Here is a 19685-nt window from a genome sequence, read left to right as displayed (position 1 = left end):
TTTGCAAGATATCCAAAGCATTACGGTTAAAATATAGCAATGGAAATGGTATTTTTTACCAACAGTTTATGATAGTATGTGCCCTGTAGGTGCTATGTAAACTAAAATGTGACAGGTAGTATATTTTGAAATGCTTGCTAGTTTTTTTGTTTTGTTTTAGGTTGGTTCTCTTCCCCCACGCCCCCCCAAAGGCATCTTATTCCCTGGAAGTGGTGCACCACTCAAAAAAGCACATCGAACAGGTACACAGCTGTAAAAACACTCCACCTCAGGCTTCTCAGATAATCAGAAGATGCAGACACACAGCTCCCTGTTCCCAGCAAATGGTTTTGGGGCTGGCTTGGGTGCAAAACACAAGAGCTGTTCCTTTCTTTCCTCATACCATATTCAAATTCTCCTCACTATGAAAACACAAACTAATCTCACTCCAGTGTGCTCAAAGAGAGATTAGTTTGTGTTTTCATAGTGAGGAGAATTTGAATATGTCGTACCACGGTCTGCACTTACCTCTCCTCCCTCTACTGAAAGCATTGACATGCCATTTCAAAGTGCCCCTAACGATAACCTTGTGAACCAAAACCAAACAACAAAATCATCCTCCCCATGCTTCCTCTAAAACCTGCCAGAAAACAGATCTTGGACTCCTACAGTACATTATCAGGAAGAAAATCCTTTGCTCTCTTCTATAACAGCAACAGCAAATGTTAAACCTAGCAGAATCACTCAGTCATTACACCTTATTTTGACAAACTGTCATAGAGATGATAATCTAGATTTATGACACCCTCAGAGAACACTCAGACTAAACCAGGAGAAGAGGGCAACACCTCTTTCTCAATAAACATTTTAAAATGTTGCTGCAAATCGCAGTGACTTTGTTCCAGGCTATTGGTTGTTACTGATTTCAGCTTTGCTGGATGATACTACTATCAAAATAAAAGGTTGTCAACTCTTTCGTAAGAAAATAATTCATTGCCTACTTGGAACATGCAATAGTTGGACATTCTCTACAGAAACCAAAACCTAACACTAGGGATTTTCATGGCCTTTTTTCTTGAAGTTCTTACTAACAAAACAAATACCCTTCTGGGATAACTGAACTGGAACCCTCTCAGACTCCAGAGGTTGGTAAATCTTTCCTGCCTGTGCGGGTGCCAGGTAAGTCTACTTGCTCAGCCCATTGAAGTTCTACCCCTCTTTCCAAACACCTCGTCCTCTTTTCAGAACCTTCAGTGGTGAACAGAAACCCTTTAAAATCACCCAAGTTCCTCTTCTTGGAACACATTTAAAAGGCTGTTTCGGGCAACTATCTTTGCATTGCCTGAGCATTCACTTGTATAATCTCTGTAAACTGAACACTTATTCTTGGTATTTTGCAATTTATTTTACAATTGTATTTAAAGCTCTTCAACACAGCAGATTGCAATACCATCTCCATATATAAGAACCGCCATTTATATTTTTCTTTATGCTTAGTCAAAATAATGAAGACATAAAGAGATCCAATGGGCAGAATCTGACAGCAGAAACTTTGAAAAAGAATTCTGGTACAAATGTTTAAAGATTAAAGTGACCAACAATTTGAACACCACATCCAGGAATGTGGTAGATTTTCTGTAAACTCCATTAAACGCCATTAAATCAGTAAATTTTTCCAGTAGATGTGCTTTAATTAATCCAAATTATGGAAATCGGCACAGGACTATTAGGTAAAGTTCTATCATTCCTGTCACACAGAAAATCACTCAGTCAAAATGATCTTTTTTTAGATTTCAGTTTCTATGACTCGCACACATTTTCTGGGCTGTTGCACCACAGTTAGCTAAAGCTGAACTCAGGCAGAACCAAGATCATGCTTCCTAAAGAGACAGTGCTCCCCTCAGCATCAGGGATCAGACTGATAAACTGAGGTTTTGAGGTCCTTTAGGACTCCTTAGTACCACCAAGTCTTTAAATAGCAACAGTTGCACAAATACCTGAAAAAAAAAAAGAAACACAAAATATCGCACATAGACCTGGTCTCATGTGCGTGATCCACGTATTTGTAACCCACAGGAGGAATTACTGCAATCCTCCCTATGTGGGAAGCAAACCACAGAAGTGTTCACCAAGTAGGCAGCCAAAAAACACACCTGATCGCCAGCCCAGGACACATCAATTAGTGGTCCTGCCTGCTGGGCTGAGACCTCTGCTAAAATAACAGTTTGGAGAGCGAGCCTGACCTACTTAATATCCCAAAGGACTGGCTCTCATTACCTGTGAAACTGCCTCTTTCTCCATTTGGCTGAAGCAGGCAAGTTATAAAGGAAGGGTAGAAAGAAGGAAATTCTCCCCCAAAGCTGGCACCTGTGACCAGGTCCAATGTACCTCCAGGGAATAGCAAGCCTACTGATGGTTGGCTTGGCCTTGCCCCTGCTCAACACCTGCAGGGATCTGTGAACTGGAAGAGGTTTTGTGCGTGTCAGAGCAATTCACTCATCCACTGAGAACTTCCTAAAGACCACAACCTCTCTCGGTCTGGCTACAAATACCAGCAGTGCACAGATCCATGCAATGCTCCTCCAAGGCTTTCCGTTACAACTTGTGTGTGGGAAGGCAAACCAGGCTCTCTCACAGATAACACTCAGCTGCTCCCCTCCATCCCCACACTGAGGGGTTTCCTGGTTGGACCAGGGGTTTTAAGCTGAGCACAATAAAGGTCCAGAATCACACAGTGTTGAGCAGTTAATTTCTTATTCACCAGTGCTGACTCCAAGCTGTGGGGCATGAAAACTTTTGTGAAAAGTAGCACACTCTTTGCACGGTTGTGGCTTCATCCTCTTCTGTCTGCCCCAGTGCACAGAGGAAAATAATAATGCATTTAAATTTAACTACCCCTTGTATACTGAAAGACATCCTTCCTGCCCTATTAAACAAAGAGTTGTACTGTACATTATTCCCATTGGAAAAAGGGAACACCCACAGCTGCGAGTATGACTAATAATTGACCCAGACTGCTACAGATGCAAACAAATTGTCTCAGGAAAATGGGTGAAGTTAGCTCTTTCTTCAGGCTACTACTGTGTATGTAAAAGTAAAATTCTCTTGAGAAAGAAACAGAAATTTCTACTTACTGATACAAGAAATTAGATCATTAAATCTTTCCTTAGGAAAGACAGGATTTTCCAGCCCTCGGAAATAGAGCTTCAGTACTCCAGCAACTGAGTTAATGTCATGGTTACTTTGGTCATCTGCCAAAGGATTTTCACCTTAAAAAGTAAATAAAGTGAATGAAACACACATGCAGGAGCATTCTTGCACAGAACATTTTTATAAGTGAGTGACATTTTGGAGGTTTTTTGTTTTTAGTGTGTGGGAGGTGGCAACGCAAGCATTGAAGTAAGATAATAAACACTGATTTAAAAATCCCAGGCTACGATTAAACTAAAAGTGGCAGCCTAAATAAAGCTTCCTTAAAATTATATAACCTAGTGATCTCTTAAGTCCTGAACTTCCAGCTAGGTATTTATGGACATGTTGTGATTTACAGTTACTAAAATTAAAAAGCGGAATGTTTTTAATTGAATAGGACTTCTCAGACTTTTCTTTGGGACCTTACATAAAGCATATGGAGTTAGGTCACCCTTTGAACTGGAAATGTGTCTTCATTCTGAAATACTAAAACATTCAGGAATATGTGCAACCATTTTGTTGAAATCCTAACTGAAGCCTCAGCCATGATTGAACTATTTTATTTGTGCAACTTTAAAGACTTAATCTTTATTTTGAAACACTTTAAAATGTAGGTATTTTCCAGGATAACACTATCCAGGAGAAGCAGTTAAGAATAAGGCCGATTTAAAACCTGCAGAATGGAGGGATGTGACTTTATTTAGCTAGTAAAAACAGCTGCTTTACATATCTTCTCAAAAACAAGATCAGGTTTAACAAGTTAGATAACAAATCCTGGGAAGAAAGACACTGTGCATATTTTTTCATGGTAATGAAAAATTTTTGCTCAAGACCTTTTGCTCAAAAGGTTTTTTCATTAGCAGAGGATCTGCAAAAGTTGTTATTTTTTTCCTAGAAATTAAGAAAACAGTTTTTAAGACTCAGGAAAAAAGAATGCAAGATTTGAAAAAAAAAAATGCAGTACACAAAGTACATACAAACTGCTTAAACAGACAAGAAAATAATTAGAATTTAAAAGATTTTTAAACGTTAGATATTAAGGTGCTTGAGTAAATGAAAATGCAATTACCTCTCTCAAATGAATTTTTAATATCATTGACTTCCACCTGGGAACCAGACACTCTAAAAATTCCCTGATGCTGAAGACCTGCAGCAAAGATGGGAGACAGTGGTGAAAAATTAATCTGGTTTTTACAATACTTTAATCTCTATTTTAAAATCAAAGCTGTGGTGCTAAATGCATACCAAAAAGTCAGGGCAATAATGAAATGACACATTTTTTTCAGAGCTTACCGTATAAATTTATAAATCTGATACAGCTTTCCACAATAAGAGGAATGACTTGCCCTGAATCCTGCAAAAACAAGCAGAAAGAGTGAACTGCAGATCAGAAAGAGGAAACCTCCCTACTACGGTCTGAATGTGAAATTGCACTTTCTTGGTCAATCCAGATGGCCATACAGTGCTGGCAAAAAAACACCTAAGAAAAAACATCACTTCTAAGAGAACTCTCTTTCCATTCAGGGAGGGAGGGAAAGGAACAGATGAAGAGGAAGGATTATTGGTTCTTAAAATCATTCAGCTGGGAAGTTAAGGCTTCATTCTCTACCTCTGCCACTGTATCTGGCTAACACTGTATGCGACATCTAAGGTCATGCATGCATTTTTGATTTTTCAAGCAAAATGAGTTAAAGCAGTGACTTTGCCTTTTAAAAAGCTCATTATTAAGAAGAACAATTCATGATGAAGATGATCCCTCTGCATCCAATTAACTTACCTTTCTTTTCCTGGTGGAGAAAATCCTACATGGACCTTAATTACACAGGCTCTAATTCCTCACTGTGGGTTTTTTGTTGTTGTTGTTGTTTGGATAGTTTTGTTTTGTTTGTTTTTTGGGTAAAAAAAGTTTATTGCAAACAAAAGGCTTTTCTGAACTTGCTGGACTATAAAAAATAATCTTGGAGAAGAGCCACCAAATGATACTGCACAGGGGTACCAGAATATCTCCCTCCTGACCTGAGAGCACCACTACGTGCTCTGCTCTGCATGGCTGGTAGGCCCTGAGTGGTGAATTGCAGCTACTTTGAGCTGAACATGGGGTTCAGGTGTCTCTTCTGTAGGCACAAAGTTACTGGGGAAAGAAGGTCACAGCCCATACCTCCCCACCTGCTACTGGCAGAGTTCAGGAATCATAGCTCTTCATCTCAGCAACGATACAGCAGCAGGTCTGTAGCTACATCTTCAGTTACACAAAGATGTTTTAATAAAAGATATAAAACATTTTTGATGGGAGGGAGAGAAGATGATTATCCACTAATTTTCAGTGAGTTACTTGTTTTCTTTTAAACAGCCTTTTTCCAAGAGAACAGTCGGAGTCCTTTTGTTTTAGTATTTTGAAAAATGGACGTTTTTAACCCAAGCATATTAGTGACTACAAGTCATCAAATATCTATTAATGACATAAATCATATGATTAAAAATTATTTGAAAAAGTTGGTGCTTATGGTGGAAGAATTACTGCCTCATAAATGATTTTAGAATTTCTTGTCTTGGAGGCTATAATTTTTTCCCAAATGGATTTCAAATAAATAAGCACTCAGAGAATTGACTAATTCATCTGAAAGTTTAGTATAAAATCAGTCTGTATTATAAACCTATGAATTCAAAAGCACCCTGCAACTCAGAATACACATTTCCTCTCACAAACTAGTCCTTCCTTTTCATGCTACGTTACACTAATGGGTTGTTTATGAATTGAGCTCCAGTAGAATAAAAGCCAACCACTAAAATAGTTTGAAAAATAACACACAATGAAGCAATGAAACATTGCACTTCTAAGGTAACCTAAGCCCTGATCTTCTGTGTATTCTCTGCTGTTTTAGTGGGGCTTACAAAAGACTGTGTCACTAATTATGCTATTTAAATTGTGGCTTGTTTGTCTTTTAATTTAAAACCTAGCCAAGACTGGCTAGCCAAGAACCAGTAACGTCCGGACGAGTATTTTCTCTTTGACTTGTGTTCAAACACATGTCAAAACCAAAAAAAACCCATGGAACAGGTCAGTTACTAAACCCAACAATACTGTCATCTTCACCAACACTGAGCAGCCTGGCTGTTCAAAAAAGCAGAGTATTAGAAAACATGCACAACATGCACCCATATCTCCTGTTAGTACACTGGTTCATGCAAAGAATGTAAAGCCCAGGAAATGATAGCGTTTGCAGTAAGAAATTACGAAAAAAAACCCCAACCAACAAATTGCTTTCATACCTGATTTTGGAGAATCTGTTCAGAGCCACACAGAACTTTATACTTAAGTAATTCCCTGAAATAATCTAAACTAACAGCTTTGGCTTTTGGATCTAATGAAAGGAAAATAATTTGAGGTAACAATCTCTGTTGGTGAATGTCAAGAACAGACACCATATTGCTGCTGTGAATTTAATCTGATATGTGTAGTCAGTGAATGTATGTTTGGGACTAATTATCATTTCTTATGATGCAAAACTCTAACAGAAAGCAATTTGGTGAGATACTATATTTCACTAGCTGTAATCCTTTCATGACTGTCAAAATGACTCATCCCTATCAGGAGTGACATGGTCTTTGGGCAGAGATGCGGTCCTAGCTCCCACAATGGCTGTCATAAGGCTACCAGCTTTCTTGACCTCTTTTCTTCTGAAAGACTAATTATGTAGGGCTCCCACTTGCAAGTAAGCCCTGTCACCCATTCTGCCATGTATTATAACCACTTTCTCTCTGCGGGAAAATTATGGGGTACCATTTTTCCTGATTTACTCTGTGCTTCTCTAATCAAGGGACTTTCGCTGTGAGAATTCCTGCTGCTTTGCTTACTTTCATCCTTGAGCAAGAAACTGTTTATGATACTTATCTCTCTCATCATGTGATGATTTTTGAAAGCCTTTAACTTCACAGCACCTCCTGCATAACAATAATAATAGTTTTCCCTATAGTTGTACTGAAGATGTCTGAAAGCTTGATTCAAAGACAGCTAAACTGGTATGGTGCCTCTAAGCACAGAATTTGTTCTGCAAGGTGTTTGCCACTAGCTATATTGAACAACAAATTAAAAAAACCCTGTAACATTCAAATCCAATTTACATGAATTTTATTCACTGCATTTATAAATGTATTTTTACAATTTTTAAAAAGATTTCTTTTCCTTAGCAGTGTCAGCTACTGTCCAGAGGTACTAATTGTGATGGGCAGGTGCTTGAAAATGAATAAGCAAATATCCATCATTTAAGACTTCAATCCCTCCAAGTATTGTGCTCTGATTTAGTTTTGCCTGCTGTACTCATACACTCATTTCTTAATGCAAACTTCTCCCTCCAGGTCTTTGAAAGAACTAATGTAGAGCCAGGCATGAATGCAACCCGAGAGTGAGCCAGAGCTGGTTCTCTTGTCACCCAGAACTATACCTGATGTCTTGTGTGAGAGTTCCTTCGGCCTCGGCTAGAAGCATTATTAGAAATAAAAGTATGAGAAAGAAGAAGATAGTAAATACAGCAAAGATACAAGATCCAGAATAGTGGTGATCACAATTTCACACAATATAATAAATTCCCAAAGTCATAGGAAATCAAAAGCTGGATATCAAACCCAGGGTAAAACTGCATCTCCCTTCTCCACAGACTTTTGAACATTGAATGTAGTGGAAATGGCAAGCAGGAAACTGTGCTAAGCTGTGGGATGCACCGCTACGTCCTATCTTCTGCATGATGCTAAGTTTCCTAATAAGAACAGGCTGCCAATACTATTCGTACTTGATTAACAAACTGTGGGGAGGCTAACATGAGAAACAAATCCCCCTCTTTTCCTTTGACTTCAGGAAGTATTATATTGATCAACTGGGAAAGAAAAGAGCCCCAGGACAGACTTAAACATAATGATCTGCCTCAGCTTCACTGTGAGGTGGTGACCATTATAGTAAGAAGTGTTGATATCAGCCACTGTAGGTGGCTGGTGCCAGTACCTTGATGAACGACTCCAAATCACCATTAAACAACTTAGCACTATACTGTGATCGGGGTCTGGGCTTCCTGTGTTTCTGGGGCTTAGGGGGAAGATTTGGAGGCCTAAGGGAAGGGAATATGATTACTGAGCAAGGCAGAATTAAGTCACACAATAAAATTAAATGTCTGTAAACTCATGGGAAAACAACAGAACACTATAAAGGGAGAAATAAACACAGTACTTATCAAATAAAGACTTTCCATCAAATTTAAGTGTAACAGTGATTAAAGAGCGGAGAATGCCCCCATTAAAAATGCACTACTTATGGATAAATAATGACATTCTTTATGAATCCCTGTTTTGTGGTTTTACCACATACATTTATTCCAAACACTGCACAATTGCAATGGCCTTTTTTGTTGCGGTCATGCATAAAATGTGCAGCAACCACTGGAATTCATCCTGCCAGCTGTGGCAGAACACAGGCCACTCAACCTCTTATCAAGCTGAAAAGTTGCTTCATGCTGGAGAAACTTCAAATGCAAATTAAAGCTGCTCAGCACACTCCTAAGATGCTTCAAAACCAAACTGTCTGCATTTTTATCTAGAGTCAGAAAGTCAAATAGCTTTAGCCCTCCACACCCAACCATCAACAACTTCACACACACAAAAAATTACCTTGCTAATTAGGTAAAGGAATTAAAAGAACATCAACTTGAAACTAATAAATAAAAGCAGCATAACACACAAAAAAATAACGGAAGAACACACAAAACTTTGGTCTGCACAATGTTTACCTAGTGTGTCACACATGAGATGACTACAACTGAAAGAGATTACAGGATATAAGTATTGTTCTCTAGGTCACAAACTATTTTGTGAATGTCATGCCATAGCCACATGCCAATAGCTTCCTTAGTTCCCATGCACCAGCAGTCCAATGTTCCTATAGGTTTTTTGGGAATTAGCAAAAAATCAAATGTTTTTGGAGAACCAGTGAGGAACAATAAGGGCATTCAGGGGTGGGACTATGGACTGCTGGAGTACTACCAGCTGTTTTAAACTCATCTTTAAAGATATCTCTTGCCTTCTACAATTTAACTTTGACCTTGAACTACATTTCTGTTTGCATGTCTCACAGTCTGGAAACTTAACTGAACCTTGGGACAACAAGCAGGTCCCAGAGCCCAGGAGCTGGTACTGAGGAATGGATTGGCAGCCTCTACTACTCAGAATTTATTGCTCTAAATGACCAGCTGTGAGAAGATATGAGGTAAGATGGCTTCAAGCTGCTCCCCACTTAACTAAGGTAAAATCATTGCCTAAGTCCTCCACCTTCTTTCAGCTGCTTGCACAGTAGGGAATTTAGGATGATATGAGTCTGATGAGTCGCCTGCTTTGCAGTCAAGAAAGAAGGTTTTTCTTATTAGATATAAATTTGTTGATTTCCGTGCATTCCTGGAATGGTAGCATCTAGGGGCAGAGTTAAAGGAACAGCTGTCAGAATTAATGTCAGCAATTGGGAAGAATGCTCTGATTTGTTACTGCTTTTCGACTGATGTCATGTAAGGGAAACGAGCGAGTCCAACTTTACAGAGCTAGAAAAGACTATGGAGTGGTGGGAGAAAATCTTGTATAAAATCTGTAGGGATGTCCCAGGAACACGGGGTTCTTGTCCAGGAAGCAAAAAAGAAAAAGAGAAGGCATTGAGCAAAGCATGGAAAGGGAAGGGAAGAGCAAGACCAAGAAAGCTGGGCTGGATGTTCCTGCTGTCACTTGGACACACTGCCTGTAGCAGTGATACATTCAAGTGGCAGCTGCAAATCCAAGCAGTTGCTATGGCCCCCCACAGTCTCATACCCTGGGGGCTGCAGCACTCATCTGGGGGTGGCTTCAAAGGTGTGGCATTACACAACTGAAAAAGTATGTGCAGCACAAAGCAGGGAGATCTAACACAGTATCCCTTCTCTTCTGTGAAAATACAGACCCATTTAAGTATTGAACACATGGATCCTGGGGGAGGCAGGTATGTGTCCAAAGCTAGGTTACCAAAGACGTAGCCTATTGCCTAAACTGATCTTCCTACCAGGTTCTTGTGAATTGTGTATCCTGACCAAGTGAATTACAAACTGTGAGAGGCAAGGTATCTCTGACAACTGGCACCAAAGTGCTCCCTGCAACTTCCAAATTTGATACGTGATTCACAAATATTTTTAAGGATCTCCCAGCTTGTCGCACCCTTGACACTGTCCTAAGCTGCTCACAAGAATGAGGAAGGTGAACACTCTGGTCCTTTATCCATCAGCATGCTGAAAGTTAAAACACATAGGGTCTGTACACAATTTATGTAACAACAGCAACAATGTTATAAACCCTTACAAAATTAGTCTAAAATTTGTTATTTCTAGATTTTATTACCTTATTTTTTACTCTAAACCAATTCAGATAAAAATATCTTACCTTGTTGTCATGTATTCAGCTCTATGACCTAGAAAAGTTCAATAAACAGGAAACAACCATTTGTACATTTTAGGGAGAAATTTTTGTACCTAAATTACACTTAGCTAATTATTTTTGACCCTACCTTTCATGTTACCAGTGAAAGATATACGATTACATAATGAACAGTTATCTACTATCTTCACAGTTCCACTTAAAATACAAACACAACCCATTTTATGGGACAACTTTTAAGAAGCCTGCCCATATATTAAAGAGTCACTTGATACTGTAAATAATTTCAAGTAAAATTCCACACAATGTCTATTGTTTGTGCTCATGTGTTTCAGCGGCTAAATCAGTATGGAAATAGAGCTGCGCCAAGATTAGATAACATCTCCCCCTGTGCCTTGTGCCTAAACCTGTTCAGTCCTGAAAATACAGTGCTCTAGACATCAGTAGCTATTGAAAAGAGTCACTCCTCTCTTTTATCTGTGCATTGCAGGAAAAAAGTACAACGCTACCACTGAGAAACACCACAGAGAACTGCAGGGAATTGTAAAGAAGCAAATACCATATTCCAGAAAGGTTCCTGCACAACCTTTGCAGATCAACAGACCAGTAAGTCAAGAATGTGCATCACGTCAATTCATCATAATGAAAAGCAAAATAATGAAACAGAACAAAGGTCATGGCACGATAAGTTCCAGTGAGCCCAGTTTGCCAAAGGGAGATTGTGCCCTATTAATTTATTAGAAATCTTTGAACATGACAGTAAAATACTGGATAAAGGAGAATCAGTTCAATTAATTTACTTAGACTTTGAAAGGCCCTTGATAACTTTCTTCCCAAGAGATGACTAAAGCAACTAAACAACCATGGATCAAGTGGCAAAATATTCTCACTGAACAAAAACCAGTGAGAAAAAGAGAAACCGAGTGGACTTAAATGGTCTCTTTTCATCATGGCAAAAAATGTAACAGCCATTTACTCAAGCCTTTCCATTAGGATCACTTATGCAATCCATAAGGCATTTATTAATGTCTTGGAAAGATCACAGCAGCTAAGGAGGCAGAACATTGTGCAGACAACCGAAATACTTCTACAGGGGCAATTTCTTTTACAACTCATTGTTTTCTTTCTTGCATTTGCTTTTGCTTTGTTAATTTGTTCTTTCAATAGATGAGCCCTGGGTTTAGGATTAATATGAGTATCAGTGTTCTTCCTATGTTTAGTGTCAATTTCATTTGAGCATTTCTATTTACTTTCCAAATTTGTAGATGCAGACTCAGCACAGAGCACTCCATCTATCTCTGCTGTGCAGATCATGAATATATATCTGCTGTGTCCATAAACAGCAGTAGACTGTAGTAGGCAGGTGATAAACTGGAACAGAAGCCAAATGCTATCAATGTTGTGGACACTAGATGGGAATCTGGATTTATTCATCCTATGCCCTTACACTGTATAGGTTTGAATAAAAGCAAGAAAGGGTGCCAAAGGAAAACTTCCAGTTCAGACAATCGTCTCCTTCTCCCCACATTCTCCCCTGCATTATTTAATGCAGCACACTCTGTTATTTGTCTGCAGTCTTGCTGACATGAAAATTCCCAGAAAAGGCAGTTTGAGGGGAGCAGGGGAGCAGTTCGCTTCCTACAAATTCATTTCTATATTAGCCACAGCAATAACATTCTCTGTATCACTGTCATTTGATCCTTTCAATCATCCACATGCAAGGAACTTGCAGAATCCAAGTCCTCCTTCCCAGGCGTGTGCACTGTAATGCAGGACATGCCTCAATTGAAGGGAATACTTGAACTTTTTCACCTCTAAAAATGATGGCTTTTGCTCCAAGTATCAACTTTGAATGCAAATGTGTACGTTTGGGGTACTATTTGTATGTGCTATGCTATGATGACGAGGCAACAAATATGTGCCAAAACACTGTGGGCAACGTGGATTAACTACTTCGGGGTTAGAGCTGGTGGGTAGAAGGGATCCCTTCAAACAGAACCATTCAAGCATGCCTGAGCATGGCAGAATGGCCCAAACCCTAATGGCAATCTATCATTTAGGTCACACTGCTGAGAAGTTTCTTTTTAGGTTTCCTTTCAAACAAATCTTTCCTTAATTTTTTTCCAACATGTATTAGGCATCGGATTCTGTTTCCTTTGATCTTTTTCCCTTTTTCTTTCTTTTCCCAAATACATTTTCTGTGAGCTTTCAGAGGAAAAATTTTCCCTTTTTTTGACTGATGTCAGCTGCACATTGTTTTGTATGAATAAATAAACTGTTCAATGCACACATTCAAAATAAAAATCCTATTAAACGAAAACTTCCATGAGAAAGAAGATAATGTAATTAGTTGTCTAAAACCAGCTACCATCTTCTACACTCCAGCCTTGCAAGAAAATGCCACTTATTTTCTACCCCCAACCTCAAGTCACTCTCTGAACAGGGGCTTTGTTTGGGCCACAGCCACTGAACTGCTAACAGCTCTTTAGACACCTCCACAGCTGGATTTGTGAACTAGGCTTTTATATTAAAAGCAAGAAGAGATATGATTAACAACAGATACTTGGCAATAAAAAGAAAATAAACTGACACATCTTTTAGAGACACTCTCTAGAGAACAGGTCTCCTTTCTTGAGTTTAAACTTTAAATTACAGTCTTTACCCTTCAGGAGAGGATTTCTACTCTTTGTGGTGTAATCTCAGTTCCTCTCAAGTCTGTAACACTGTGTGGCTAGCCCTCAAGGCTTGTACTAAATTTCCCCTTTTCCCTGTGGTCCAAGAGGAAGTGCCTGTTGGGAGGCCTGGAGCTGTGCATAGTGCCTGATTACTGCCCTAATTCAGCTTTATTTCACTTGATCATGGATGTCTGCTGACTTGGTTTAGATTTTAAGATGTATTTTTAAAAACTGTGGAGAGTGTTCAGGACAATGGATAATTCTCTGCTATCACAATTTGTAATGCAGTAATTTTATATGCACTAATGATAATCAGCAGCTATACAGCTCTTCATCTAGTTTTCATTCATTTCAGTTTACAATATGCAAATACGTGGTAGAAAATCAACATTAGGTCCACAAGAGTCTCCCTTCTGCTATCAACAAGATCAGGATTTCACCTTTTACCTTTCATAAATGCTCCACTGAGTTCTTAGGCTGCAAGAAGGACATTCATGTCCATGTCTTAGAAATGCTGCATTAGTGAATCCATTGTAAGTGATGCATCCTGGATAATTCTGTACGCTTAAAAAACATCACTGTCCCCCAACTTTTAAAAAAACCTCAAGTCAACAGAAATTGTTAGGACATAGAAGAAGTACATTTTTCACAGCTTTTAAATCAGCCTGCATAGTCTGTCAGTTCTCCTTTCAGACACGAGATTATTCATACAACAGTTCCATTTCCAAATATAGTCACTTGTCTAAACATCTGTGCAGTGGAAATAAGTATCTGCTGAAGAAATAAAACCGATTTCTTGTGTGTACTCTTATCACTGCACCAAAACTATGATTAGTAAAAATCAAATCTATGTTTACTGGACAATTAAGCTTTAAGCTTTGTAATTCTTTTCCTATGTACCTCTGGCATTTCAGTGAGCATTGTATAGTCTGGAATCACTTTTCAGTTTATTGTGTGATATTTACCTTCTCCAAGTGTTCTCTGCAGCAAGTCATGTTTTGCTTGAAGTTTTGTGATGAGATTACTACCTTCCAGATATTCTCTGAATTTCTGTAGAGATGCAGATGAATCTATTACTATGTATGATACACAAATTCCAGGAACTTCTGCATAATGTTTACTTCAGGTGTTCGGTCTGTATCACATGAAGGAGGAAGCAACCAACATACCATGAAATAGAATTGCTCTGTTTCCTGCTGGTTAGCTCTTCTTTTTGCAATGCTAGGCTTACTCAGGTATGTCTCAGAGACTGTTGACTTCACAGACTCTGTTGAGCGACTGTGCTGGAAACACTCTGATACATCATAATCTTCAATGGTGACCATATCTTGTATTGTCTGCAGGGTAGCCTCTGTTGTCTTCTTAACCTGGTATTAAAAAGCACAATTTGCCAAATGCAATATAAACATATATAGGAACAGCTTAGAAGATAAAGATATATAGGAGCAGCTTAGAAGGGAAGCTCCTTACTTACGGTAATTCTCTGGCACATTCCCTTCAAAATAAACTAGTGTGTACATGTGAAAAATTAACTATAACAGCTATCTAAGTAACTGAAGAATGACACGATTAGGTTTCCTGTCTAGTTCTCTGCTTTGCCATGGTCCATCCCACGAACATAAACATACTCTTGTGTTGGCTTTGTAGTGCACTCAAACATTTGTTCCCTGAAACTGGAATTGAAACCTGACATGACTTGATTATGAACCCTAATCTGGGAGGCAGTAGAGACGATACAGAACTTTGGAGGGTCAGCTCTCTTAAATGTGGTGAATGTGTGAATGTGTTATATTGAATGTGCACATCCAGGGATCTGGCTGCCAGAACAACATGTTCTTCCAAGAAAAAAAAAAAAAAATCTGTGACCCTGTTCTGTGGAGTGCTATCATGAGGAGCACAGCAATGTTTAGACTGCATAAGTGGAATACATAGCTGAAAGACAGTGCTGGAGCAAGAACAATTTACACCATCCTCAAAGCACTTCCTATGACCTGTGGAGCTCCACTATGCCCTTGCACTTCACTGAAAGAAATACTCTTTCTCCTTCCTTTTGTCTTTGTTACGTTGAGATACTTTCTGAATGCAAGTGTTTTGTTTTTTTTTTTTAAAGAGTATTGTACATGTGTCATGGACATTACCACTTTGTTATAGACATTCAACATATAACCTAGAATGAGAAAAACTGGCATCCTGAAAACTTTATCAGTAAAGTACATGAAGAAATTAAATTATCCCTATGTTTTCATTTAGGAACAGATTCTCAATTAAGCTGAAGAAATTCAAAGTTGCCTTAACTATGATAGAAGTGCAATTTATTCCCACTGGGAGGCCTTTCTTTGCTGCCAGAGCAGGTGAAAGAGAACACCACAGTTTTTTAATATTTTAGAAAAAAAATGCATTTTATTTTGCTAGGTGAGCTGTTGCCATCACAGGCATTCATCACTTGTGTTTATAAATAACTGTAGCTGAGAGCATAAGAGATCTTGACTCAGATACCACAAAAGACAGTTCAAATTCCTTTGTACTACAGAAGTAGCAATTTGAGGACTGGAAAGAGCGTGGTCCCAGAAGACAATAACTGTTCTCAGTGGCTTTCTGCCACTAGACTTAAAAAAATATGTGCTCTAAAAAGTTTACACTGAAGCATCTGCAAAACACAGAATTCAGTAATGTGAATGTATGGACGGGTAAAAAATGAAATTTCCAAACCTCTATAAAATCTACCTTAGCATATTTGCCAATATTTGGTTTTTAAAATTTAAACTGCTTATACATATTAGAGCCATTTCAGGATCATTTATGTGCCTTTGACGAAGTAGAAAACACCACACCTTCCTGAAAGTGGTGTTCAATAATTAGCTCTTGTAGACATAGTTCTTACCTCCTCATTTTCGATTTTGAGTGTAGCCAATCGAGACTGTAGTTGTTGATACCTAAGCATAAGCTCTGCTTGCACAGGTTGCTGGGCAGTGACCTGGCAAACCTAAAAAAGAATCAAAAAGAGGTACAAGATGACAGGGCTTGTGATGCAAGTAATTAAAAAGAACCAGTCAATAGTCTTTGGTTGCTCTCCTTAAAACAAGGTGAATTCCTACCAAAGCTCTTCAAACTTCATAAAGTAAACAAAATGTGTTCATCTAAACCTAAAGTATTTGTGCGTTAAAAGGTGTGGAACTGTGTACCACATCTTATGACTACAGAGCACAGCCTTGTTGTATGGCTGATCTGTATCACTTCTCTATCACACAGAAACGTAAACCCTGGAGTTACCTTCAGAAAAACAGATGTACACAGGTGATTCTGCATTCTGCTTTGCTGCAGGCCTTTGGTCTAGCAGATAGGGCACAGCTGGGGTACCCTGTATGCTTGAAATCTCCAGATGATAAAACGGAGGAGGAAGAAGGGGAAAAAGGCTGCATTGCAGCATAAATAATTTGCAGCAGCTCTGCAGCTGCTCTCAAATAGCACCCACAAACTCTGTTATGAGTGAGGCAGGTAGTAAAGACATAAAGTCACTCCTTACACTGGTGCTGGCTGAGCAGTGGTTGGCCAGCAAATTCGCATCCATGTTATTATGTGTAATACAGAATATAATAATGTGGCAGTTTTTACACGAGAACTTAGAAGAAACAGACAGTGCTGTCAGTTTTGCAAAACGTTATTGCTGATCCACTGGCTTTTGGGCAGCAATAACAGCTTTTTGTTCTGTGTAAAAGGGGATAAATTCTCTATCCTGGTATACAGAAACAGTCACCGGGGGGATACTTGTTAGTGTACAGACCTCATCACCCATATGAGACTGGAACTCAAATTTCATTGGTGGACAAAAAGCAGTGGGGTACATTTCCATGAATCTCTGCTTGTCACTTCGTGGCTCCAAGCTGTCAACTGCATTTTCAATGATGTCTAATCCCTCATGCCTGGAAGTTTCAAGGTTATACTCTGCAGAAAGGTATGTTCTTAGGGCTCTGTTTAGACTAGCGTGGTATCCAAGATCACAACACTAAAAAAAAAAAAAAAAACCAATAAAAGGAAAAGAAAACAAATTTAAAAGGAGGAACAATGTTCCAATATCCCAATCCTGAAATTATCATTAAAATTTTCTTTCCTGAAATTTTTTTGTCTCTGAAGTATTTATCAAAATATCTTCTAAATTAAAATACACTACAGGGGTCAAGACAGTAAGTATTTAGTATCTTCATTCTGTTGCAAAGATTGAAGGACAATTTTAGAAAAGAGATCAAATGAACATGTATGACAGTTTGCTTATCAGATACAGATGTGCTGGCACTATATTTACATAGAAAAGGTCTGGGACTCCACACACAAGTGGGCTTTTCAGTATTAATATAATTTGTAAGCCTCAAATCATATATTTGAACTCACCCTGACATAACACTAAGTTAACGCAAACACCAAATTGAACACAAAGCAATTCCTGCTTACCATGTCTTTGCCCAAACAAAAAACTCCACAAATGACTTGAGGATAAGCAATCCATCTAAAATGCTTTCTGATGCAAAAAGAATGGTTTGATATCCTTTCTCCTGATAGTGAAAATGTATTTAATGTAAACATGCTATTTCCCATGCTCATACAGAGCCAGCAATGTACATCACATTACTAAATGCAGGGAGTCATAATTTATGTCTTTCTTTTTTTTCTACAAAATGGAATGTAACTGAAACCTAACTGGTAAAACTTGAAGTTGTGTTTGTTCTTGAATTTTAAACATCCTCAGTTTGCATTATTCATGTTTGGTTAATATTTTAGAGAACAGCTGAATATATTTTTAAAATGTCACATCAGTAGCATATCAACCGATTGTTTCCTTAATGTTTTCCCAACAACACACAGTAAATATCCTCAGTGTCTGCTCAGTGAGCCTCCAGGTAAGGGAAGATGTATCGTGTCACCTTAACAATGGCAAGGTCAGTCTGCTAAGAGTCACACACAAAGTAATGCTCTTTATTTGGTGGACATGTGAGTTTTGTCCCAGAGGCCAATGCCTGGCCAGGGCAGTCAGAGAGCACTCTGCTTTAGGGCATCCCTCAGCCCCCAGCCACTCATCCTGGGTGTCCACCTGTAGGCTGGAATTATCTGTCCCTGCAGGACTCCGAGTTGGGTAAAGAAGCAATTTGAATTCAGTCCATTGTAGACTACATGCATATGGGCACTGTTTATATCAGTACCTCCCTCAGAGCTATTACAAACCCTTAGGAGTCATGAGATCACATCTCCTCTCTTTCCTCTTACTTTTTTGAAAAAGGAGAGAAAAAGCTAGAGAGGGAGACAAAGGTACACACTGCATGGGAAAGAGCTTTCAACCTATTTACCATACCAAAACCCGTGTGAAGAAGGGAAAGAAAACCCTTCACACCTTGCTTTAGGTGCCATAATGACTAGTGATCAAACTGCTCTTTGAAATCTAACAACAGAAAGCTGTTTTATTTAAACAAAGCTTCCAGAAAGACTAACTTTCAGTCCTAGCAAGTACTCCAGGTAGTGACTGCAGATGGGACAGTGGGTCTCCAAGAAAACAGTTGCTGAAAATGAACAAAAGATGTCATGTTCAATCAAACACACATATGTTAACCTCTCTCTTTTGCACTTATACATTGGAAATTTGTGTTACATTTAATAAAATAGCCACTCAACTTTTATACTAAAGTGCATCCATATTTCAGAGACCTCCAGCCTAAAAAATATGGTTTCTAAAAGGAAAAGTCTCTTGGTGTTTTTCTCTTGTTCTATGTCAAATCAGATCTCATATTTAATTCACTATCATGGATGAAAAAGACAGACTAAAAGTGCTGATAAGAAAGTGAATTGGGACAGCTGTTTCATTTCATGTGCATTACTTTCAGAGAGACCTTATGGAAGATTAAACTGAAAGGAAATTAGAAATAGAGAGCAATGCCAGGTTTAGCACTGCCAACTATCCATGTGTTACAAAACCACAGCCTGAATTTTGGCTCTAGTGGATTAATCTGAGTATTACTAGAAAGCTTATTGATTTACAATTAGAGCTGTGTGGGTTTCTGATGCAGCTTTTTTGCAAGCTGGAATATAATATTGCAGCCTTTATGCTGTGACGTAACTTTATTGGTTAACTCATAAGATGCTCAGTCACTGTCACCACGACCATCTTTGGCAAGTGACGACAGCTGAACAGGGTAACAAATACGGCCTCTCAGACAATAAAAAGAATTCTTCAACTGAAGCATAGCATCTTGCCAGACTGAGGTATTTTCTTTCAATGCCAATACCAGCAGAGCAAACAAGAATTAAATGCAGAACCTGAACTAGTGCTCTATGACCAGTGGCTCTTTGAATTTGGAATTTTGCTTCAATGATTTATGTAAAAATGGAATTTGTATATGAGTAAAGTTATTTTTTAAAAGCAAA

At 38.6% G+C, this 19685-nt stretch overlaps 1 protein-coding gene across 3 annotated transcripts in view; it reads right to left on the bottom strand.

The window, feature by feature from the left end:
* Positions 1-19685, bottom strand: part of SRGAP1 (SLIT-ROBO Rho GTPase activating protein 1) — a 142427-nt gene that overhangs the window by 26356 nt on the left and 96386 nt on the right. Inside the window, exons 7-15 of one of the 3 annotated variants that reach the window (XM_027887750.1) lie at positions 17059-17280; positions 16159-16260; positions 14447-14644; positions 14243-14327; positions 10609-10636; positions 8168-8270; positions 4465-4525; positions 4241-4318; positions 3114-3248 (exon numbers count right to left, since the gene is read on the bottom strand). In XM_027887750.1, coding sequence (XP_027743551.1) covers positions 3114-3248; positions 4241-4318; positions 4465-4525; positions 8168-8270; positions 10609-10636; positions 14243-14327; positions 14447-14644; positions 16159-16260; positions 17059-17280 — 1012 coding nt within the window. Of the gene's footprint in view, positions 1-3113; positions 3249-4240; positions 4319-4464; positions 4526-7613; positions 7648-8167; positions 8271-10608; positions 10637-14242; positions 14328-14446; positions 14645-16158; positions 16261-17058; positions 17281-19685 lie in introns of those variants that run through there. The other 2 variants (XM_027887751.1, XR_003571652.1) reach the window with 2 other exon arrangements.

Source organism: Empidonax traillii, unplaced genomic scaffold (genome assembly GCF_003031625.1).
Source record: "Empidonax traillii isolate 1590-97213 ecotype Southwest subspecies unplaced genomic scaffold, ASM303162v1 scaffold221:size740363, whole genome shotgun sequence".
NCBI classification, from domain to species: Eukaryota; Metazoa; Chordata; class Aves; order Passeriformes; family Tyrannidae; genus Empidonax; species Empidonax traillii.
This window is presented reverse-complemented; position numbering and strand designations above follow the sequence as displayed.